The sequence below is a fragment of the Coturnix japonica genome, chromosome 2 (assembly GCF_001577835.2).
Source record: "Coturnix japonica isolate 7356 chromosome 2, Coturnix japonica 2.1, whole genome shotgun sequence".
NCBI lineage: Eukaryota > Metazoa > Chordata > Aves > Galliformes > Phasianidae > Coturnix > Coturnix japonica.
The window spans coordinates 72624694-72645275 of record NC_029517.1 but is presented as its reverse complement, the minus strand read 5'-3'; the positions used below and the strand labels follow the sequence as shown (position 1 = coordinate 72645275).

At 38.4% G+C, this 20582-nt stretch overlaps 1 protein-coding gene and 1 long non-coding RNA gene across 3 annotated transcripts in view; one reads left to right on the top strand and one right to left on the bottom strand.

Moving 5' to 3' along the window:
• Positions 1–2766: 2766 nt before the first annotated feature.
• LOC107309774 lies at positions 2767–19645 on the bottom strand. The gene is made up of 4 exons (XR_001553328.2): positions 19604–19645; positions 6303–6387; positions 2962–3089; positions 2767–2852 (listed from the first exon to the last, which is right to left on the bottom strand). It is a non-coding gene; the product is annotated as an uncharacterized LOC107309774 (long non-coding RNA).
• The window catches only part of LOC107309772 (collagen alpha-1(XV) chain-like), a 90841-nt gene continuing 77635 nt past the window's right edge, over positions 7377–20582 (top strand). For both annotated transcript variants that reach the window (XR_004306143.1, XM_032442532.1), the window contains exons 1-2: positions 7377–9423; positions 9547–9629. Coding sequence is in view for 1 of the 2 variants with exons in the window: in XM_032442532.1 (XP_032298423.1) it covers positions 9413–9423; positions 9547–9629 (94 nt within the window). In the remaining variant the exon portion in view is untranslated. The remainder of the gene's footprint in view (positions 9424–9546; positions 9630–20582) is intronic.

Below are 20582 nucleotides of genomic sequence, written 5' to 3'. Positions count from 1 at the left end.
TTATTGAACCTCATTAGGTTTTCATGGGCCCACTTCTCCAGCCTGTCCAGGTTTCTCTTTCCATGCTATTAATTACAGGTTTATGTTGTAATCAATCCTCATGTTTAGATTTATCTTTGAGCAAAAAGTTCAATAAAGATAAAGGATCAACTCCTTTTCCTGCTTTTGAAAAGATAAAATTCTCATGTTTGCAAATTCTGAGTTGTCTTAGGCAGTAAAATAATGCAATACGGGGCAGAAATGTGTACAATTTCACAATACCATGATACTGATGCACCAGCAGCATTTATGCTAAGTGAAATAAGATTTCTAAGGCTGCAGTCACTCAGTAGTTCCAAATGCTTGTAGATACTGAACACTATGAAAGAATATATGGGTAAATTTATTTTGATAACAGCACTGGATATTGTAACAAAGATCCTTCCCCTTTGTGCAGAATTTTGTTTTCAGAAGCCCTTCCTGGCTAAACAGCTGCAACCCATGAAGAATAGTTTCCATTATAAGTGAGATGGTTAGCAATTCCTTGGTAGCAAAGAAATTTTCCCTTAAGAATTAATATAATGCTGAGGCAGGGACAGAATACAGCTGCTGTAAGAAACACAAGTGGTATATGTGTGTTGTGATTCCAAGTGCAAAAGGGCTTTCTCCCATGTTGGAGAAAAGGAAAGAAAAACAACAAAATCAAGATAAAGAGAGATAACAAATTTACTACAAATGGTAGAAGAATGTAAGATAATAAGAAAAATAGTTACTATTAATAACTCAGATGGGAGAGAGTAGAAGGCTACAACTGTGCTGCTCACTGTGCTGCTGAAATCTGAAGTGTCTCACCCCAATCACTCAGCATGTGGAGGCTCCTTGGAAATGCAGTACATCTCAGTGTATCTTCCTCTTGGAGAGTCGGAATTAACGTTAGACTGCTAAAAAAACATGAAACACAGCTCCACAGTGCAATGTGCCTCTGCACACAACAGCCTGACACAAGATGTCATGATACTGAATATTGACATAACCAGGACAATGTATGTCAGGAAACCATAGAGGATTTTGAAGCAGAAAGAGAAAATGGAAGAAGCGTTGGCTTTTAGGAGTGAACAACAGTTCTGAAAGATTTTCATTGCTTTGGCAATGAAGCTGAAGCAATTTTTCCTTCTGAGCATTCTTGCTGCCTCATTCTGAAAGGCTATGTTGTCATCAACACCATCTTCCTTACAGGAGTGAAGGCCAAATAAAAGTGAAGGTTGGAAAAGAAGGTAAAGGTGGCAGTTAGCTGAGTAAGTTATTAACTGATTGGTGACGAACTCTGAAGTAATGGACAGACAAATAGCAGCCTGTGGTGCCATATCACCCATTCAAAGTCTTCTGTAATCCCAAAGACTAATATTGGCTTTTTTTTAATTTACCTGCCTTAACAGTTTCAGCTGTGCACATTTCTCTTTAGTGCAACCACTTTCAGAAATGTCATGCTGCATGGGAAAAGCTATTCATCTTCCGATTCTTTGGAAGAGTTTGGGAGAGAGCCAAACTCCTTCCTGAAAGCCTTCCTTTGCTATTACATATTATCAGCCTTGGTGAAGAATGTCTCTGCAGGTAGCATAACTGTGCAAGAATGAACAACAAAGGACTGAAAACAGGAGGGTGCTACTGTGGCAATGATAATAACAATAATGCTCTCTTTAGATGAGATAATAAAATCATACAAGCCAACATAAATGCTAGAAAGCTATGATTTCTTTTTAGATTGAAACTACTGACTAAACAGAATAGTTCATACGCCAAAGCTTGCTCAACAGCCCATACCTCGTTTGCTTTAGAACTGTGACTTCTGCCTCTACAAAGCAGAGATCCACAAGTTTACCATCTGACCACCCTTCAGTGTGAGGGAAACTATGAAGGGTTTCTAGGGTGAATATTCTATAAAATAGAGGCCCCAGTTGGGCAGAGATTTTTGGAGAGGACTACTCTTTTGTGGAATCCTCAGTCTTACAGTGGTATGAGATAATCTGAATATGTTGTGGATAGTGTGGGGAAGGAAATGTGGTTCTGTAATAGGAATTCAAAGAGAAGTAACAGGTCTGACACATGGAAGAAGTTCTCCAAAAGTGTGGGTTGTTAATTAACTCAAATAAACAGCTAAGCAAGACAGAGTTGCTCATTCATCCTCTCCCTCAGTGGGATGGAAGAGAAAACTGGTAAGGTAAAAGTGTGAGAACTTGTGGATTTAGATTAGGACAGTTTAATTGGGTAAAGCAAAATCAACACACACAAGCAAAGTCAAATAAAGATTCACTATTTCCAATTGGCAGGCTGATGATCAGCCATTTTTAGGAAGTAGGGCTTCACCATGCATAACAGCAATTGTCGTAACTCTGACTGCATTCCCCACTCTGTCTTTCACCCAGCTGTTAGGCTGAGCATTTGAGGTCTTTTCCAACCTGAGTAATTCTTTGATTCTATGATGACATTGTGTGGTATCAAATACATGTGTGGCCACCTGGAATCAGATGTCCTGGCTGTGTCCCCTGCCATCTGCTTGTCCATCCCCAGCCTACTTCTGCTGGAACAGCATGAGAAACCGAGTCTTTGATGCTCTGTAAGGACTTTTCAGCAATGACTAAAGCATCTGCATAGGGATAATAGAGCCAGTTTTGAAGATTTTTATGTGAATTAAATATGAACTGAGTAAGCATTACAAGAGAATGGTCAGTCATTAGAACAGGGTGCCTCTCAGGACAGTGATCATGGAACCAAGCCTTCTGGAGTTTAGGAAACATTTGGACAATGCTTTCAGAAAGATGGCTTGAATGTATGATGGTCCTGTGTACCAGGAGTTGAACTCGATGATTCTTGTCCTAGAGTCCAATCAGAAGACAAACTACCATTAATGTAGGTCCAAAGCCAGCTCAGGTAGTACCGGAGCTGGGCAGTCACACTTGTAGCATATATCATAGACTGAAATACCTGGTCTCATCTTCCTGGCACAAGTAGAGAGAATATGTGGAGGTTCCTCATGAGGCTTCTCAGAATGATTAATGTCTATTGGTATGCTTAATATCCAAATAGTCTGCTACAATTTTTCCTGCATCAAACTGAAGGGAAACAAATTTAAGGAAAGAGCAATTTAGAAGTTAAAGAAGTTAATTAATTAAGAAGTTAATTGTCTTCACACCCATATTAATAGTGTCAGAGCCTTCTTAGCTGTGGTTCAGGCTTCAGTGTTATGGAGGAAATGAAGAGCTGACATTGATTGCCTTTCTTTGTCTGGATGTTATCATGTTGCAATTAGAAATAAGTTATCTGAGAGATTAATGCATAAGGATGTTTTTCAAAAAACTTCTGATGAGGCACATCTGTATAAATCTATTAGTACATGTAAACATTGTCCATTCTATTACATTTATTACTACTGTTTCATCTCTTTTCTTATGTAACTACAAATTTTGACTTCATAAAACGAGCCATTGTCACTAGAAGAAATGATAAAATGAAAGCACAGATCACAGTTTTTGCTTTATTCACCTCAATATTGTATGTAATTTTACATAGTGTTACAGTCATCTTGTAATTCCTTCATATATTCTTCATATATTTCACACCATTTTGAATGTTTGTTGTCACATAAAAGGAATAAGAAAATTGAGGTCAAATTAGCAAGGGGATAATGAATCCCTGAGAAAATGTTACTAAGGAGTTGCCAAGAATGAGGCAAATGAACATCTGCACTGGATTATAATGCTACAGGAAATCTAAAACAAGTCTAAGCTAAAAGAACACTCTGTTAATCTTACTTGGTTTCTTTCCATTTCTTCTTTGTTTGTACTTTCTTGGATCCAAGGAAACACCAGTTTCTTTATTAGTACCATGACTGTCCAGATGTGCAAACAAGTGCTCGTAAAATGCCATTTTTATATATGCTAAAATCAAGACTAGTAGCAATAACAAAAATAATGCAAAACCTCAGTTTTGTTTTTGTGGGTTTTTTTTGAGAAGTCACCTCTGTAGATGCAAACCTCAACTGTGTTCTGTAATAACAGCTGGTATAGCCTGGAAATGATTCATTTAGTGCCCTCACTCTTGGTGTTTGTAGCACTTCAAAGGAGAAGAGAAAATTACTGAGTAACAGAGAAGTTCTGTGATCAGCATGCAGCTTGATCTGTTGAAGAACTTCACATATTTGCATAGAGACTGTGTTGATTGCAAATTAGACGCATGACAATAAATGCACCAAGTTTTACATTAAAAATTCAACTATTTTCTGATTTTTGCAACTTCACCTGTGGCCCAAAAATCACATGAAAATTTTATTTTTGCTGGCATATTTTCAGCTATCAAAACTGTCACAAAGTAAATACTTGATCCCACTTATTCTGAGTTGGGACGCTTATTCTGCTTTTGTTGCCATCAGAGATGTAACTTGTTAATATGTACTGCTCAGTTCTTTCTGTATAACCACAAAAAATGGAAGCTAGTCGGGATAAAAGTCAGTAAAACTAGCATTTTGTTACTCTAAGTAGCAAATTTGACTGCTAAGTGAGTGTCCTGTGATTTAGCAATTTAGCTTTTGCCAACTTGGCTACACAACAGTTTGAAAAACCTAGCTTTTATGGACATGTTACAAGCAAGAAATTAATGTCCAAGGTCTTGAGGAGTGATTGTCAGTACCAATATATTAGCTTCCAATTATAGTAGCGGAGTGGGTATCACAGGACATTGATACGCTGGTGCGCAGATAAATGTAATTCTTTATCTTCAATTTGTTTCAGCTTTTCTGTTCATTCAGTTCTGTCACACACTTCAAGTTTCTACCTGTTCTTGTTAATTTAAAACTGATAAAAATAAAACACAGAAAATGAATGGTAACTGATTTTTTTTCAGCTGAGAGCTGACTAAGTTCCTCAAAGGCTTTGGGGATGTGCTGTACGCTTGCCAAGGAGAACTGTTTGTTGAAGTGCTCAGGCTCTTAAGAAATTTATATTTTACTAAGCTTTGACTAAATAGCTTCTACTATTTATCTACATAAATTTTACTATTTATGAGGACAGGCTGAGGGAGTTGGGTATGTTCAGCCTAGAGAAGAAAAGGTTGCGGGGTGACCTCATTGCAGCCTTTCAGTACCTGAGGGGAACTTACACCCAGGAGGGGAGTAAACTCTTCAAAAGGGCTGACAATAGCAGGACTAGGGGAAATGGTTTTAAGTTAAAAGAGGGAAGATTTAGGTTGGATGTTAGAGGGAAGTTCTTCACTAGGAGAGTGGGTAGGCCCTGGAACAGGCTGCCCAAGGAGGTTGTGGATGCCCCATCCTTGGAGGTATTCAAGACTAGGTTGGACAGGGCCCTGGGCAACCTGATCTAGTAAAGGCGTATGTTTGGTGGCCCTGCTAGGCAGGGGGGTTGGAACTACATGATCCTTGAGGTCCCTTCCAACCCAGGTCATTCTGTGATTCTGTGATTTCCTATCCAAACTGTCTGCCATAGCATTTTGTTATATGGAAAGCTTAACAAACTTGGACTAAGGCGTCACGATCTGAAGGCAGGAATGGTATTTTTGTTGCCCATGCTGCATACATCATTGTAGATGCATTTCATCTAGGCTATTGATCTCATCTTAGAAAAGGAACACACAACATTTTGCCTGAATAAGGCCTTTCAATTCAGTGCATGTCCTTAATATAGCAAAGACTTATTTCCTGAATATGCTTTTAAAACTATGCACCCTTATGCCAACAATAAATTAATGTAGCAATAGCATCAGTGTTAACATGCAAGAGACTTTAAATTACAGGCAGAATACCTTCTTATGTTCAGTTGTAGAGTTGTCTCCCTTAAAGTATTCAATAATTTCAATTGCTTTTGCATTTCCTGAACACTGAGTACTTTGCATTCTAATTTTGTGTTTCATGCCCAGTGCCATGAACTTTATCAGAAAGAATTCAGCCATTTCTGGAAAGCATAGGTTTTGAGAGAATAAACTGCCACAGACTTGGTTAAGAGCTCTTGTGTTTTTGCTTTTCAGAGCGCAAACTTACAATTTAATGCTGACACTTGTGTGTGCCATCAAAAGTGCAGAAATAACTGGATTCACAGTATATACTACTGCAACTACTAAAGTATTGCACAATCACTGAGACATGCTTGCCTAGTAGGTTTCATGGATGCAGGCTTATAGCAGAAGTACAACAGTATATGACAGTAATGATTTAGTAGGTGCACAGTCATCTACCCTCCTACTGTGAGTCACTTTATTACCATATCCCTTTTAAACCTTTTTCTGGCTATGTCTCCAGTTCACTTGTCATTGCCTACCTTTTTTCCATTCCAATACTTTCTCATTTTGGACACAGTGTTTTCCCTTCTAGTCGTGCTGTCCAGTGGAAGACTGAGTCAGAGTCTGTAGAGGGGAAATATGTATGTCTAAATATTTATACTTGCTTTCTTTGCCACCAAGTGACAGTTAACATTTCCAGACATCCTGCCCTTCAGCTTTCTAACTGACTTTCAGTGCTCTTCTTAGTTTGTTCTCATTTTGTTCTATAGTTTCTTGTCCCACACTTTTCACAATGGATTAAATGCTGTTCTTTGTGATACTCATCCATCCTCCCCACTTATCTGATTCCCCTCAAAGACATCCATGTGACCAGGAGACGTGGTCTCATCCCTTCTAAAAATTGTCTTCCAATATAGGTACTGGTAGGAGATTCCTTTCTTCATCAAGTCCCTTATTCCTCTTTGATATCTTTGCTAGCCAGCCTCAACTGCATGAAAGATTTCACCTTTTTTTCCCCGGTGTTTTTTATAATACTGTGAGAGAGGGGTAGAGGAAGCAGAAACATTCAGGTTATGTGAAATGAAGCACTAAAGGACTATAAAATGCCACAGTTCTTTGCCTTAACAACCTTAGTCTGAACCCATTACAAGACAGGACATGGTACAGGCTTCAGCTGCAAGAATGTACTTTCTTACTACTTCATAATTATATATTAAAGGTAACGTTTATTAACTTTGTTTTTGATATGATATCTTGATTAAAGGAGGGTAAAGCAGAAATGTGGAGTAGTGAATCAGTTTTTATGCTTATAAAAGTGTGGAGGAGCAGGGTAAATATACACCAGTCAGCCTCACCTCCATCCCTGGAAAGCAACTTACCCTTGGCACCATCGTATCAAGGACGAGAGGGCCATTAGAGACAGTCAACAAGGCTTCACCAAAGGGGTGCTTGGCCAACCTGATAGCATTTTAAGCAGATATAACCAGGAGGACAGATGATGGTAGAGCAGTGGATGTGGTCTGTCTTGATTTTAGTAAAGCATTTGACACCATCTCCCACAGCATCCTTGCAGCTAAACTGAGAAAGTGTGGTCTGGATGATCAAGCTGTGAGGTGGACTGTGAACTGCTGGAAGGAAAAAAGCCAGCAAGCTGTGGTCAGTGGGACAGAGTCTAGTTGGAGGCCTATATCTAGTTGAGTTCCTGAAGCGTCAGTACTGAGAGTAGTACAATTCAATATGTTCATCAGTAACATGGATGAAGGAATAGACTGCACAGTCAGCAAGTTTGCTGATATCACAAAACTGGGAGGAGTGGCTGATACACCAGAAGACTGTGCTGTCATCCAGCAAGACCTAGACAGCCAATAGCTTTTCAGGAAGTCATGTCACAAGGAAGTAAAGTTTATATATGAACAGTTGGTTAAAAGAAAAAGAATGAGGAATATACGGTCAGTCTCTGTACTAGAGTAAAGACACCACCACATTGTCCATCTAGTCCAGGCAGTGCATTTAGGTTTGCGGATTATATGAGTGTTGTTGTTGTTGCTACTGCTATTTTAGTATTGGCAACGGAAGGTTGTGAAGAATTGCAAAGGGGACATCTAAGAGTGAATGAATGGAAAATAAAATGGTGGGTGAAATTCATTCCTATTATTTGTAATAAACTTACTGGCAGAGGGAAGAGAAAAGCCAATTGCATAAGAAGTTACATCTCAAGAGTAACTAATTAGGTTTACGAGTGTTCTGTGAAAACTTCATCTCAATTGCAGTGAAGAAAGTAAAGCTGCTGTTAACAGGAGGCATACTGGGAACACTGCTGCATCACTAGAGAACTCCTGAGATTATTTGCATCTGTGCAATTATGATGACTCCATCTCCACAAAGAGCATGAAGAAAAGAGAAGTGATGGTGAACAAGTGATCCCTTGTTTAATACTAGAAATTGGAGGCATCGAAGAACATCAGCAGGGCTGGAGTTTGAAACAGAAAAGAGGGCACTTCTTTATGAAAGGCCTAACTGAGCTGTGGACCTCCCCGTGGCTGGATACTGTGAATGTCAGACATTTATTTACCTGTGCTCTGAGCTGAAGAAAAACCCTTTGTTCTCTCCAGCACAGTTCTTGAGTCCCTGAGGCCTCAGTGCATGCTGCTTGTCTAATGCTACTCTTGCAAAAGAATATTCTCATGCTTCTTTAGTCTTATGAATATGGAGCCTAAAAGTGTGCTGCTAAGAAGTTTGAGTTGCAGAGCTTGGAGGAAAAAATGAACTGCTGAACACAGCAATGACCAGAAGTACAAGAACACCCAGCCCAGCTTAGTTAGTGAATAATTAAGAACTGCAACAGCAGAATTGTAGTCTTCCATTTCAAATGTTAAAGAATGCAAGCAGTTGGCAGAGCTGAGAAAAGTAGGCAGATCTTCTGCCTGGAAAAAATTTTAACCAGTGGGAAAAATCCAGTGGACATTGAGGACCTGTTAACATTGTGTAATTCTGACGGCCACAAACGACCACCATGAACTCGCAGAATTTCAAGATCCATCAAGGGTGAGTTAACTGACCATCTATATTCAGAGATATAAAACTAATGGAATGCAGGGGCAAATGCTTTGCTCTGCCTTCTTTTATCCAGCGGAGCTAAAATATGCAGCACTGGTCAGAAATCCACACTAAAGTACCCACACAAAATTAATGGCTCTTTCAGCTGCATTTCATGTAGATCATCTGCTTGAACAGGTCACATTTGGGAGCAGGAGAGATGTTACTTCCTTTTTCATCGTGCTTTCTAACATCAGAGAAAGTACCGTGCTCCTATTTCTCAGGGAATGCAGTAACTTCAGGCAGTACCACAGAGTGACACTGGGGTGATGAACAGCATGAAGGGGTGTCCATCCATACACACAGTGCATACAGTAGGAACTTTTAGGCTGTGGTCTGACGGAAAGTTTACGTGGAGTCAAATTTCAGAGTTGGAGCACTGAATTGCAGTGAGTCACACAGAGAGCCTGAGAGCTGCCTTTGTTCCACTTGTGTCTGAACGTTGGAGGAGAAACAGCAGGCTCCAGTTTTCGTTAACTTATTTTCAGAAGTACAAGATTCATGTTCACCGAACTTCTTCCCTGCTTGAGGTCTTTCAACTGACTTTCAGAAAATGCTGTCATGGTAAGAACTCTCATTTCTACGTTCCTTTTTTATCCCTCATGCTTCTGTATTACACTCTTTTGTCTCATTCTTTTCCTACCCTCCTCCCTATATTTATTTTTTGTTTCTGCTCACCTGTTCCAGTCATTCCTGGTGGACCTGGGATGTGCTACTACTGTTCTTAGGCTTGTCAATCCATGCTTGTTCAGCAGCTCAGGTCATAGAAGGTAAGACTTCTCCAAATCACATAAGTAAATTGAGAGTAAGAGTTAACTTTAAGGTAAGCTTTCTCAATATAGAAAGAGACTCTAAACTGCAGTTATTCATTTTCTCTGCTTCTTATTGTTCTCACTTTCACATAAGTAAGCTGTTGCAAGTTAAGGGCTTAAACTGTGATTCCTTCTGGAAAAGAGAAAATAAATGTACTGGTCCCCGTGTGTATAATAGCCTCTAATGCCTTCTCTCTCAAGATTGCTTCAGATTATAATAGCCAACAGATAGCACTTTAAAGAACTAGAGAATACTGAATGTTTTTGTGTATGTCATATCAGGAAAAGGTAGCAGAAAGAACTCGTGTAAAGATGTGTGCCACTCTGGCTATGTAAGAAACTTGCCAGGCACAGTGCGAGTACAGATGTGATTGATACTTGTTTAGTTGTACTGAGACTTCTCTCAGTAAGAGACTGAGCAAATTGTGATTTTTAGATCTCTTCAGTTTCACTTTTTTACCAGCCTTTTTGGCCTTTTAGTGACAAGTATAATTGTGGATCACATATTCCTGTAACTGAGCCGAATCACTTCTTCTCTGGAAGACAGAGTCTCAAATTTCAGTTTAAGAAACAGAATACTGTTTTAAAATTCTATGTGAAATTTTGAAAAAGATGAAAAAACTTTGCGTATTACTTCTGCAGTATGGACAATTATTCTTATATTAAATACGCTTTTTAAAAATTTTTTTCTTGATTCAGTGTTAAACAGACTGTGAATTTGTTATTTAAATGGCTGCTAGGTAACTATCTGATAAGAGCATTAGAAATAATCTAAGGGAAACAGATACTATGATGAAGAACTCAGTATTACTCAGAACATGTTTTTTCCTTTTATCAGATGCAGTGCACCTAGGAGTCAAAGATCTAGGTAGCTGTCTCAATAAATAAATGCTGTAAGTGCAAATGAGGAACATATTCTGCTAAATTACAGATAATTGAGAGTGCGCACTATATTCAGCTATTAGAAAGAGAAAAATGTTAATGGATGTCTGAATGTGACACAAATTATGGAGATACACGTGTATTTCCAAGATACCTCCATCTCTTACATAGTAAGTTTTCTTGAGCTGATGAATGGTAGTGTGATGAATGGGAACTGAACTGGAGAGAACTGTTGCTTACTTTTTTTTTCCTGGTGCTTGGTTAAAATGTTTTCTTCTGCTGAAATAAGGCACTGAGTGCTGGAAACAGAAATAAAATCTTCCTTGATTTGTGATGCTGAAAATATATGAAAGGTATAGGTTCTCCCTGTCACTGCTGAATAGTAAAGAGTTATATGCTTCAGGTCTTTTAGTGCAACCATTGCAGAAATAACTTTTACTTCCTTTCCTACAGTTCCTTTTAGTGATAGAGTGCATGGTAATAAATTTTCTAAAAATAATGCATTGAAACAAGGGGAGATTAATTGACCTGCTGTTGTTTCTGCTATTAAACTTACACAATATCCTTTTTTTTTTTTTTGCCTGTCTCCATTAGTATTACTGTTTTCCAGGATTCTCCAACCCACAGAATATTGTGCTATCTTTCTGTTAGCTGACCTCTCCTCCCTATCCTCATAATGCGTCTATGGCTGAATGGATACATTTAGCATTTTTTAAGGAAGCTAAATATCTATTACGTAATGCTAAGATCATGCTATCTGTTGTGCCAGAATGTAAAAATGAAGAAAATAAAATATCTCATTCATAATTTTAAAATTCTGTAGTTTGTTCCGCAAATGTATGCTATTTGGTCATACTTTCATGAAGACTCTTAAGAAATGCTTAGATTTTGCTTCAGAGTGAAAATAACAGTTCCTATGAGTTAGCATTCTGATTTTTGACTGACTGTTGGAAGATTATAGTCTGTTTTACTGCAGCTAGCATTGTACAAGTATAAGGATACACATACATGCACATCTTCCTCCATTCCTTCCTTTTCACCCAAGAATAGTGCCCTTGAACTACAGAGATCTTCTGTGGGTTTTTTTTGCATGTGTTTGTGAAATCTGTGCAGATGTAATAATCTGTTCTGCTTGGGTTTGTGAGTGAAGGTTAAAGACATGATGTTGTCTTACTGAATTGCCTCACCATTTCTCCTTTGTTCAAATGACAGTTAACATATGTTCATTAAAATAAAAGCATTCTGGCTTTATCTGGTCTCACTTTGTGATGCAAGTACTTTAACTCTGATTACACATCTTATAATGTGACTTGATTTACCTTGATTATCTGTGGCTGCTTTCTGTACATTGCTTTGAATTTTCAACCTCATATTTAATTTAGTGAATAGAAGATTCTTGGAAGGTAGTCACAAACATGCCAGATTATGAACAGTATTAAATATATAAAATCTGAATCCTAACACTTCTGAAATTTGAATTGGAGGACCTTCCCTCTGATTTGCTCTAGCCTCTTGCAGAAGACAAGAAGAATTCTTCCAAGATGTCTATACAGTTATCAGTGTTGTTCAGTTCCTGTCATTAAAGTTAGCATGAGCATTTTTTCATAGTCAAATTGTTTAAGTGCAGCTGGTATCACAGTTTTGTCAGGTTTATGTTTTTAAAAGGAGCTTTACAAATTTCTTACTTACATCTGGATTTTATTATTAGCCAAGCTAAACAGCAGTTTCTTGCCCCTGCTCTGCAATAGCTTGGCTGTTATTAGGTGGTTGACTTGATGAGCTGAATGGAGAAATGCTAAATTATTGACTTTTCTTTGGCTGTTGATCAGATAGTGTAAAATGCATAAAATCAGCTGACTTGCATTTTTAATCCACGACCAACTGACACAATGAGTGTAAATTAATATACATACACATTTAAAGATTCATTTATCTCAAGTAATTATTGTATGTGCTTTGCATTCTGTTACCTGTGTAAAATCACACTGATGAATGCACTGATAAGGATGGCTCGATGTATTCCTTTCTAAGATGGGATAATTACTGTAATTCTGTTCTGTATGGAGCACAGTGTTTTGTTAAAGTGATTTAGATGTCACTTATACTCCTGTTTCACTTTGAGCATTTAAGCAGCATCAAGCTGTACTTGAATTTAAACTGAACAAGGCACCGTATATTTTTCAGACACGTCTTCAGGCTGTTACCAGCTGTTGTGCATGTGCAGAGTTGAACCTGATCTCCTAGCCATTAAAAATATCTTTCCATGCAGAACATAGCTAATTTACTATAGAAGATCATTTGGTTAAGATGGCATCGTCTGTACGAGCAGTAGAACAAACTTGATTTAATAAATTAGTTCCATTTTTTCACTGTCTTAAATGGATTCGTTCTCAGTGCAATACCTTCTACATGATAATTCTTTAGGACAATAAACTTCTTGTTTACCAAGCTATTCTACCAGTTAGCAGATGTTCTTTCTTGAAGCCTCTTAATAGAAAACCACCTGGTGTGGATATAGTGTTATAATAGCTATCTTAATTTCCTTTGAAGGAACAGAGGAACACAGGAAGCCTGCAGCAAGCAGCTGTTTCCATGATCTAAACAGAAATTAAAATTTCAATTCTGTGCTCATTGGCATTTGAAGGATCTATTCTGCTGAAAAGTCCATCATGAAGTAGTTTCTGCATCGCTCTGATTCAGCTGTAGATGATGCAACACAATTTCTTGAAGTCCAAGTGGTCACCTGAATGTACAAATGCATCTACATCTGTTTATTCACTGTCATGCCTTTTCATGCATTTCTCATAGCTTTATCCTGTAGCTTTGTTACTCAATCTGTGTCCTATGGAGGACTCTCTGATCTGTTTTTTACACACTAAGCACAATGCCTGATCTCATTGATCTTGTGCTTTATATTGAACTACAGCTCCTCACTGCAGAAGTGAATGCATGACTGGAAAGAATGAAGTACTGTTTCAGGTGACTGGGAATAGCAGAATACTTTACTTTGCATGCTGGCATAAGAACAGCCTTGGTTCACGCAGTTGAATGCAGGCATAAATACATATTTCAGCTGCCAATTCAAGTGAACAGAGAAAGATTTTAGCCCCTTTTTATTGTCGCTCGTAGTCCAAATTGTTCTTGGATGCAAACTACTGGACTCCTACTGCACAGCTGTTAATCTAGGCTAAAAGTTGCTTCAGTGTATCCCCAAGGCACAGCTGTTTTGAATCCCTGGCCCTGCTCAGTGTTTCTGAGGTGGGTGGGAGAAAACCCTGTGCATAAGAGACGCAAGTTCTACCAGTAAAATCTGAGGTGTTTATTGCATCAAATGCAAGTTTCAGGGTGCAGAAAACAGGTAATGTCTTCCTCATGCTGCTCCCCTCTCTGTTAGGTGAATCCCTTAAAAAAACAAAAAGCAAACAAAAAAACCTTCATGTCTGGGATGTTCAGAGTGCTTCAAAGAACTTCTTATTGTGACGTGTTTTCCAAATCAAGCACTTTCCTACCTTCCTGTTCTTCTGGCTGTGATTTCTTCCCCTTTCTTGTTATGTTGTTGTTGTTTGTGTGTGTTGTGTCTGATTTTGGAGCACATTTGCTTTGCTAATGACTTGTTGGTGTTGTAGCCTTATTAAAAGTGAATTCCTGGAGAAAGCAATGCATTCTCCATTGCTTAGGTCTATTGCTGTCAGTCATTTCCTTGGTTAACAGTGAATGCCAATCTTGACACAAAAGAGTTAACCGTACTGATAAAATACATGTGCATTTCTGTCCAACATAGTCTCAGTGTTTTTTTAGAAACACCTACACAACGGAAGTTAAAAAATATATATATCTTGTTATCCGTGGAGATTTAAGTACACTTTAATTCTTTAATTAAATAATTTAAATAATTTAATTCTTAATTCTTGAGACAAATGTTTTACCTGAATTGTCTGAATTTAGATTTTAATATAGGAAAATTTGAGAAAATTAAGGCATGTGAGTTGTCCCATGTGTGCAGCGGAGAAAAAGCACAGAATAATAGGATCATAGAATCCTTAGAGTTGGAAGAGACCTTGAAAGATCTCCTAGTCCAACTCCCCTGCAATGAACGGGGACATCTACAGCTAGATCAGGTTTCTCAGAGCCTGGTCCAGCCTGGCCTTGAAAGTCTCCAGGAATCCATTACCTCTCTGGGCAGCCTGTTCCTCACCGATTTCACTGTAAAACACTTTTTCCTGATATCCAACCTAAACTATCCTCTTTAAGTTTGGAATCATTTCCCCTTGTCCTATCACCATAAACCCTGCTAAAGCGTCTGTCCTTTTTTGTAGCTCTCAATTTGATAGTGAAAGGCCACTATCAGATCTCCCCAGAGCGTTCTCTTATCCAGGCTGAACAGACTCAGCTCTCTGAGCCTGTCATTGTAGGAGAGATGTTCCATCCCTTGTATCCTTTTTGTGGCTCACCTCTGGATGCACTCCAAGTCAGTGCCTCTCCTGTACTGAGGACTCCACATCTGGACACAGTGCTCCAGGTGAAGCCTCACCAGCACAGCAGAACTTTGTGTTTGGGCAGGTGTACTTCCATCCTGTAGTATTTTGCTACCCATTTTTTTTTTCCCCCTCTGGTTCTGGAAGCACTTAAAGAACGTGAGTATTACAGAGCACACATGTTCATGTGAGGTCTCTATGGCCTGATGGTGCATTGGGTTTACACCACAGGATTTGCAAGGTTGTGTATGGAGAGTGGTCTATAAAAAGAGTCTGACTCCATCTTTTTTTCTGCCCTTACTTCAGATAGTTATACACATTGAAAAGATTCCTCCTTAATCTGCTCTTCTCTAGATTAAATAGTCCCAGCTCTCTAAGCCTCTTCTAACAGAAGAAATGCTTCAGTATTTTAAACATTTTCTTGGCACTTTGTTGCACTCTGTCCAGTAGCTCTCTGCACAGCGAAGCCCAGATCTCGACGTAGTGCTGCAGATGCAGCCTCACCAGCACTGAGTAGAGGGTAAGGATCACCTCACTCCCTCAGCCTGCTGACATCACTTCTCCCAGTGCAGCCCAGGATATCATTAGCCTTCTCTCCTAATACAAGGGAACACTACTGGCTCATGTCCCACTTGGTGTCTTTCAGGTCCTCTTTTGCAAAGCTGCTTTTCTGCTCACTGGTCCCCAAAGTGCATTCATACATGAGATTGTTCTTCCTCAGGTGAGGAACTATGGTGAGGCCAGTAACTGAGAACTAGTGAATGAAATGGACTCCTTTCAAAGGAGTGACCCTTGAATTGCAACTTATTTTGAAAGTGAAATCTAGCAGGGGGAGCATGGAGCCTTGAAAGACCACAGTATATCCCATAAGCATTTTACAGATGCTTCAACACCCACAGAAGTCTGTGAAAGGCTTTCCAGTGACTGGAAAGGAATTAGCAAGAGTTGCATGTGGTTTAACTTTTCCTCAGAAGTTCTTGCATGAGCAATGAAGAGAAAGGAATTAAAATTAAACTTGCTCATGTTTTAGGCACATAAATGATGTGATATAAGGGACTGCTTTCTAAATAATATTGGATTTCAATCAGATTTTCCTTTGTCGTGTATTTATTTTGCAATGCATATCTGAACTATATATTGAATGAGCACAGAATTGTGACTGTTCTGGATTATAAGCATGGTTTGGAAAATCTGTGCTTAAAAATGTGAGAATTATTAAAATGTGAATCTATATCTAAAAGAAATAGTTTCAGTCCTGCTGGCCTCTCATAACCCTTAGCATGCTGGAGATAAATGAAGTGTAACTGCACAATAAATAAATAAATAAATAAATAAATAAATGATGTGTTAAAACAACGTCATGGAAGATTTTTTTTTATTAGGCCTGCACCTAGAAAAACATCTTTTGAAAACTGTGAATCCACACCACTGTAATTCAAACAGTAACTCCATTGATCAGCTTCTGGAATGAAAGAGATTCCTAGGGAATGTAGGAAAAGAAAGGTAGCCACTAGAGCGGTGTACATAAAGAAAGTATAAAGTGAAAAAATCCTTTCCCTTCATAAATATGCTTTAGAAATAATGCTGACTGAAGCATTTAGCATTTAGATAATATATTTAACGGATAATATTATTAGTATTACAATTTATTAGTAATACATTAGGAAGTGTTACTTCTCAGAATGGGTGTTTAGGCACTGGAATGCACTGCCCAGGGAGGTGGTGGAGTCACAGACCCTGGGGGTGTTCAAGGAAAGACTGGATGTTGTGTTGAGGGACATGGTTTAGTGGAAGCTATTGAAAATAAGTGAACGGTTGGACTGGATGATCTTTTAGGTCTTTTCCAACCTTGGAGATTCTATGATTCTATGATAAGAAAACTTCATTTTAAGAGTTATAACATCTTTTGTCAGAAGTGAATTTGATTAAAAAAACTAAGCAATAAATTACTTTTTATTTTCACCTTTAAAATAAAGACTTAGAAGGGAATTTTGAATCTACTTGCCAAGAATACAACTGTCATAAATGTGTATGATGAAAGGATAAGGATAGAGAGATGAAATCAAAAGCAGAGGAGAATCATGTTTAGGCATTCCTAATCTGCTTCCTCTCTCATCTTGGAATGCTCTTGGAAATTAAGAGGAAAGATCTGACAAGTAATCAAATGCAGTCTGTATTTACCTTTCCCTTGCTCTAGATTTCCAAAAGCTGAAATTATACATTCTATTTCTTTTCTGTAGTAGAGGATGTTTATTTCATTAGAGAAGCTGAACTGTGGGAATATTGGAATGATATGTATTAATTATAAATCTTCTGTGGACTTGACTAAACATCACTGTTTTCTACTGGAAAAAAAAAAAAAAATAGAAAGAAGAAACTGAAAGTCTGTTAGCCAAGTAGAATAATTTAGGTGATTCTATGAGATAGGCATAGACAACTCACTGGGACACAACTCTAGATACCTACACCATCTATTTTAAAAACCTGTCTGTTTCTGTACTTATCAGAATTCTCTACTTCACTTCAGATCACTGTAGATGTTCACATACCAGATATGATGATGTAGCCAGATACATTCACTCCTATGTAGCTTAGGTTGAGTGGTCATGTAACAGAATCACAGCATTTCAATGTTAGGGATATCTGTCAGATCCAAGATAAATGTATTGTTCTACTGAGTCCAATGTTTTGCAGTTGTGTTCTGTTAGCCAAAATTACTTTCTTTAAACTAACATTAAAAACCCTACATAGGACTCTACAGGCTGTATCAACTAGTTTGTTGGTATCATTCACAATCATGCAATACAGCTGCCAAAAAGACCAATGGGGAGCTGACCAGGCTTACAAAGAAGTTAATTTCTGTGGGCTATTGACTTTCCTGGAGAGGGTGTAAGGGAGTTGATACTTTCAATCTCAGTGTTTTATATTTCTGTGTTTTGGTTTTACTTTCCACTATTAGCTACAATTACCATGTAAAATTAATGTTTCTATGAAACATACTTAGCACTTAAATGAGAATAACTGTTGAATATAAGTTTAGTTTTAGTTCTACAAAGTCTTAGTTTGGGTATTGTGTGTACATCCTAAACTGTATAAAATTATCGCAACTGTTGAGAAAGCAGCAGAACTACCATAATTTGCTACATCTGAATATTAGTTCCTTTAATATGATTTTCCAAAAACAACTTGGTTTTGATAATCAAGAAAGCAGTTTACAGTTAATCCTTCCTCCTGGTTTTCAGAATTGATTCAGCTTTAATCTACTGCAATATTCTGCCATTACTTGACTAATTCTTATCACTGGTATATTTTGGATATCTAGCAGATTACACAGTGCCACTGGAAATTCTGATGTCTGAGTTTCAGGGGATGAACCCATATGTGGGTGTTCTATTGGTTATTTGCAGGATGATGATTATGTTTGCAGTACTTTTATAGCTTGTTGGCAGACTAATGAGAGGAAACACCTAGACCCTGTTCTCTTTTAGATTTTCTTGACAGTTGTGTAAATGTGAGTAGGAAACAAGAGGAGGTGGAGAAGGAAAGTGATTCCTGCTGATGGTGGAAGAAAAAGGAACTGGAAGGATTTGGAGAACTCACTGCTCAGAACGTGGAGAGCATAGAACCTAGCTTTCATAATGCTGTAAATGCAATCAGATTAAGACTTTATAGAAATTCTGACACATCAAAGTGCATGCTTCAGTTGAGATATGATGAAAATTTTATGCAACATAGTTATGCTATTACTTCATGACAATCATCTGTGCTTATCACCAGTAAAACTGTTAAGACTTTTGCTATTCAACATTCTAGAGGATATTAAATCATTTTTGGCTATGTGCAAAACATAACATATTCTTTGTCTAATAATATATATATAACATATATTTATACATATATACTTTATATATGTATAACTTCTGGTTGTACAACTTTTAAAATTTAACAGACAATTCAGCTTTTCAAGAACACATCTACTGGTAACTCCATGTTGTGGACAAGCCATGGAGAACTGCTGGCAGTATGTTGCAGAGAAAAAATAATTATTTCAGTATTTCAGTAATACAAAATGATAGTAGAGCTGTTAAAGTGAATATTAGCAAGTTGGATAATGCATTATCTATAGTTTCACTAATATTAATTATTATCTACCTGGTAATCTTCTGTAAGTCATTTAGTCACCAGACACTGATCAAAGATGTCATGCATAGAAAACTCTAGCTTCAATCTGAAAGTAATGCCTTCTATTTATTTCCATGGAAACTACAAATAGCCGATACAAAGAGCATAATCACAATATTTGATAGAGCAAATTCTCAGCTACAAAACATGTAGTCATCACTATTGGCCAGTTCACATGGATGAGCTGACAGAGACACTTCGCATTTTGTTGTGTGACAGCTGGGCACGGCCATCTAGAATATGGCTTGTCTTTCATGTCACCATTGCCACTGCTGAAACGCACTACCTGTTGCCTGTGCTAAAATCCAACATTTGGTTTCCATAAATGTCAGTAAGTATTGATAAATGTCAGTGGATGCAGTTTTTTCCACATGGAGGAATTAGGTGACATACCTCTGCTTCATACACACTTCCATGTCAGACACCATTTAGTTGGACTGCTCCTCTGCTGCTGTCTGTCACTTGGCAACACAGTGTAAACACAGAATCACAGAATTGCTCAGGTTGGAAAACACCTTCAAGATCATCAAGTCCAACCACAATCTAACCATACTACCCTAACTCTAACAACCTTCTGTTAAACCATGTCCCTGAGCACCAAATTCAAACAGTTTTTAAACACAATCAGGGATGGGGACGGTGACTCAGCCACTTCACTGGGGAGCCTATTCCAGTGCTTAACAACCCTTTCTGTAAAGTTTGTCCATTTATACAACCTAAACTTACCCTGGTGCACCTTGAGGCCATTTCCCCTCGTCCTGTCATCAGTCACCAGCAAGAAGAGACAAACCATGCTCTCACTTTAAGCACCTTTCAGTATTAGAAGAGAGCAATAACATCTCCCCTCAGCCTCCCCTTCCCCAGACTAAACAATCCCAGTTCCTTCAGTCACTCCCCATAGGACATATCCTCCAAGCCCTTCACAAGCCTTGTTGCCCTTCTTTGGACCTGCTCAAGAACCTCCATGTCCTTTCTGTACTGAGGTGCCCAAAACTGAACACAGTATTCAATGTGAGGCCTCATCAGTGCCATGTACAGGAGCAGGATTACTTCCCTAGTCCTGCTCACCACACCATTCCTGATACAAGCCAGGATGCCATTGGCCTTCTTGGACACCTGGGCACACTGCTGGCTCATATTCAGCTGACTGTCCATCAGCACATCAAGATCCCTTTCTGTCAGACAGCTTTCCAGACACTCTTCCCCAAGCCTGTAGGGTTGATTGGAGTTGTTCTGACCAAAATGTAGGACTCTACATTTGGCCCTATTGAAACTCATACAGTTTGCCTTGGCCCATTGATCCAGTCTATCCGGGTCCCTCTGTAGTGCCTTCATCCTCTCTGGCAGATCAATACTCCCTCCCAACTTGGTT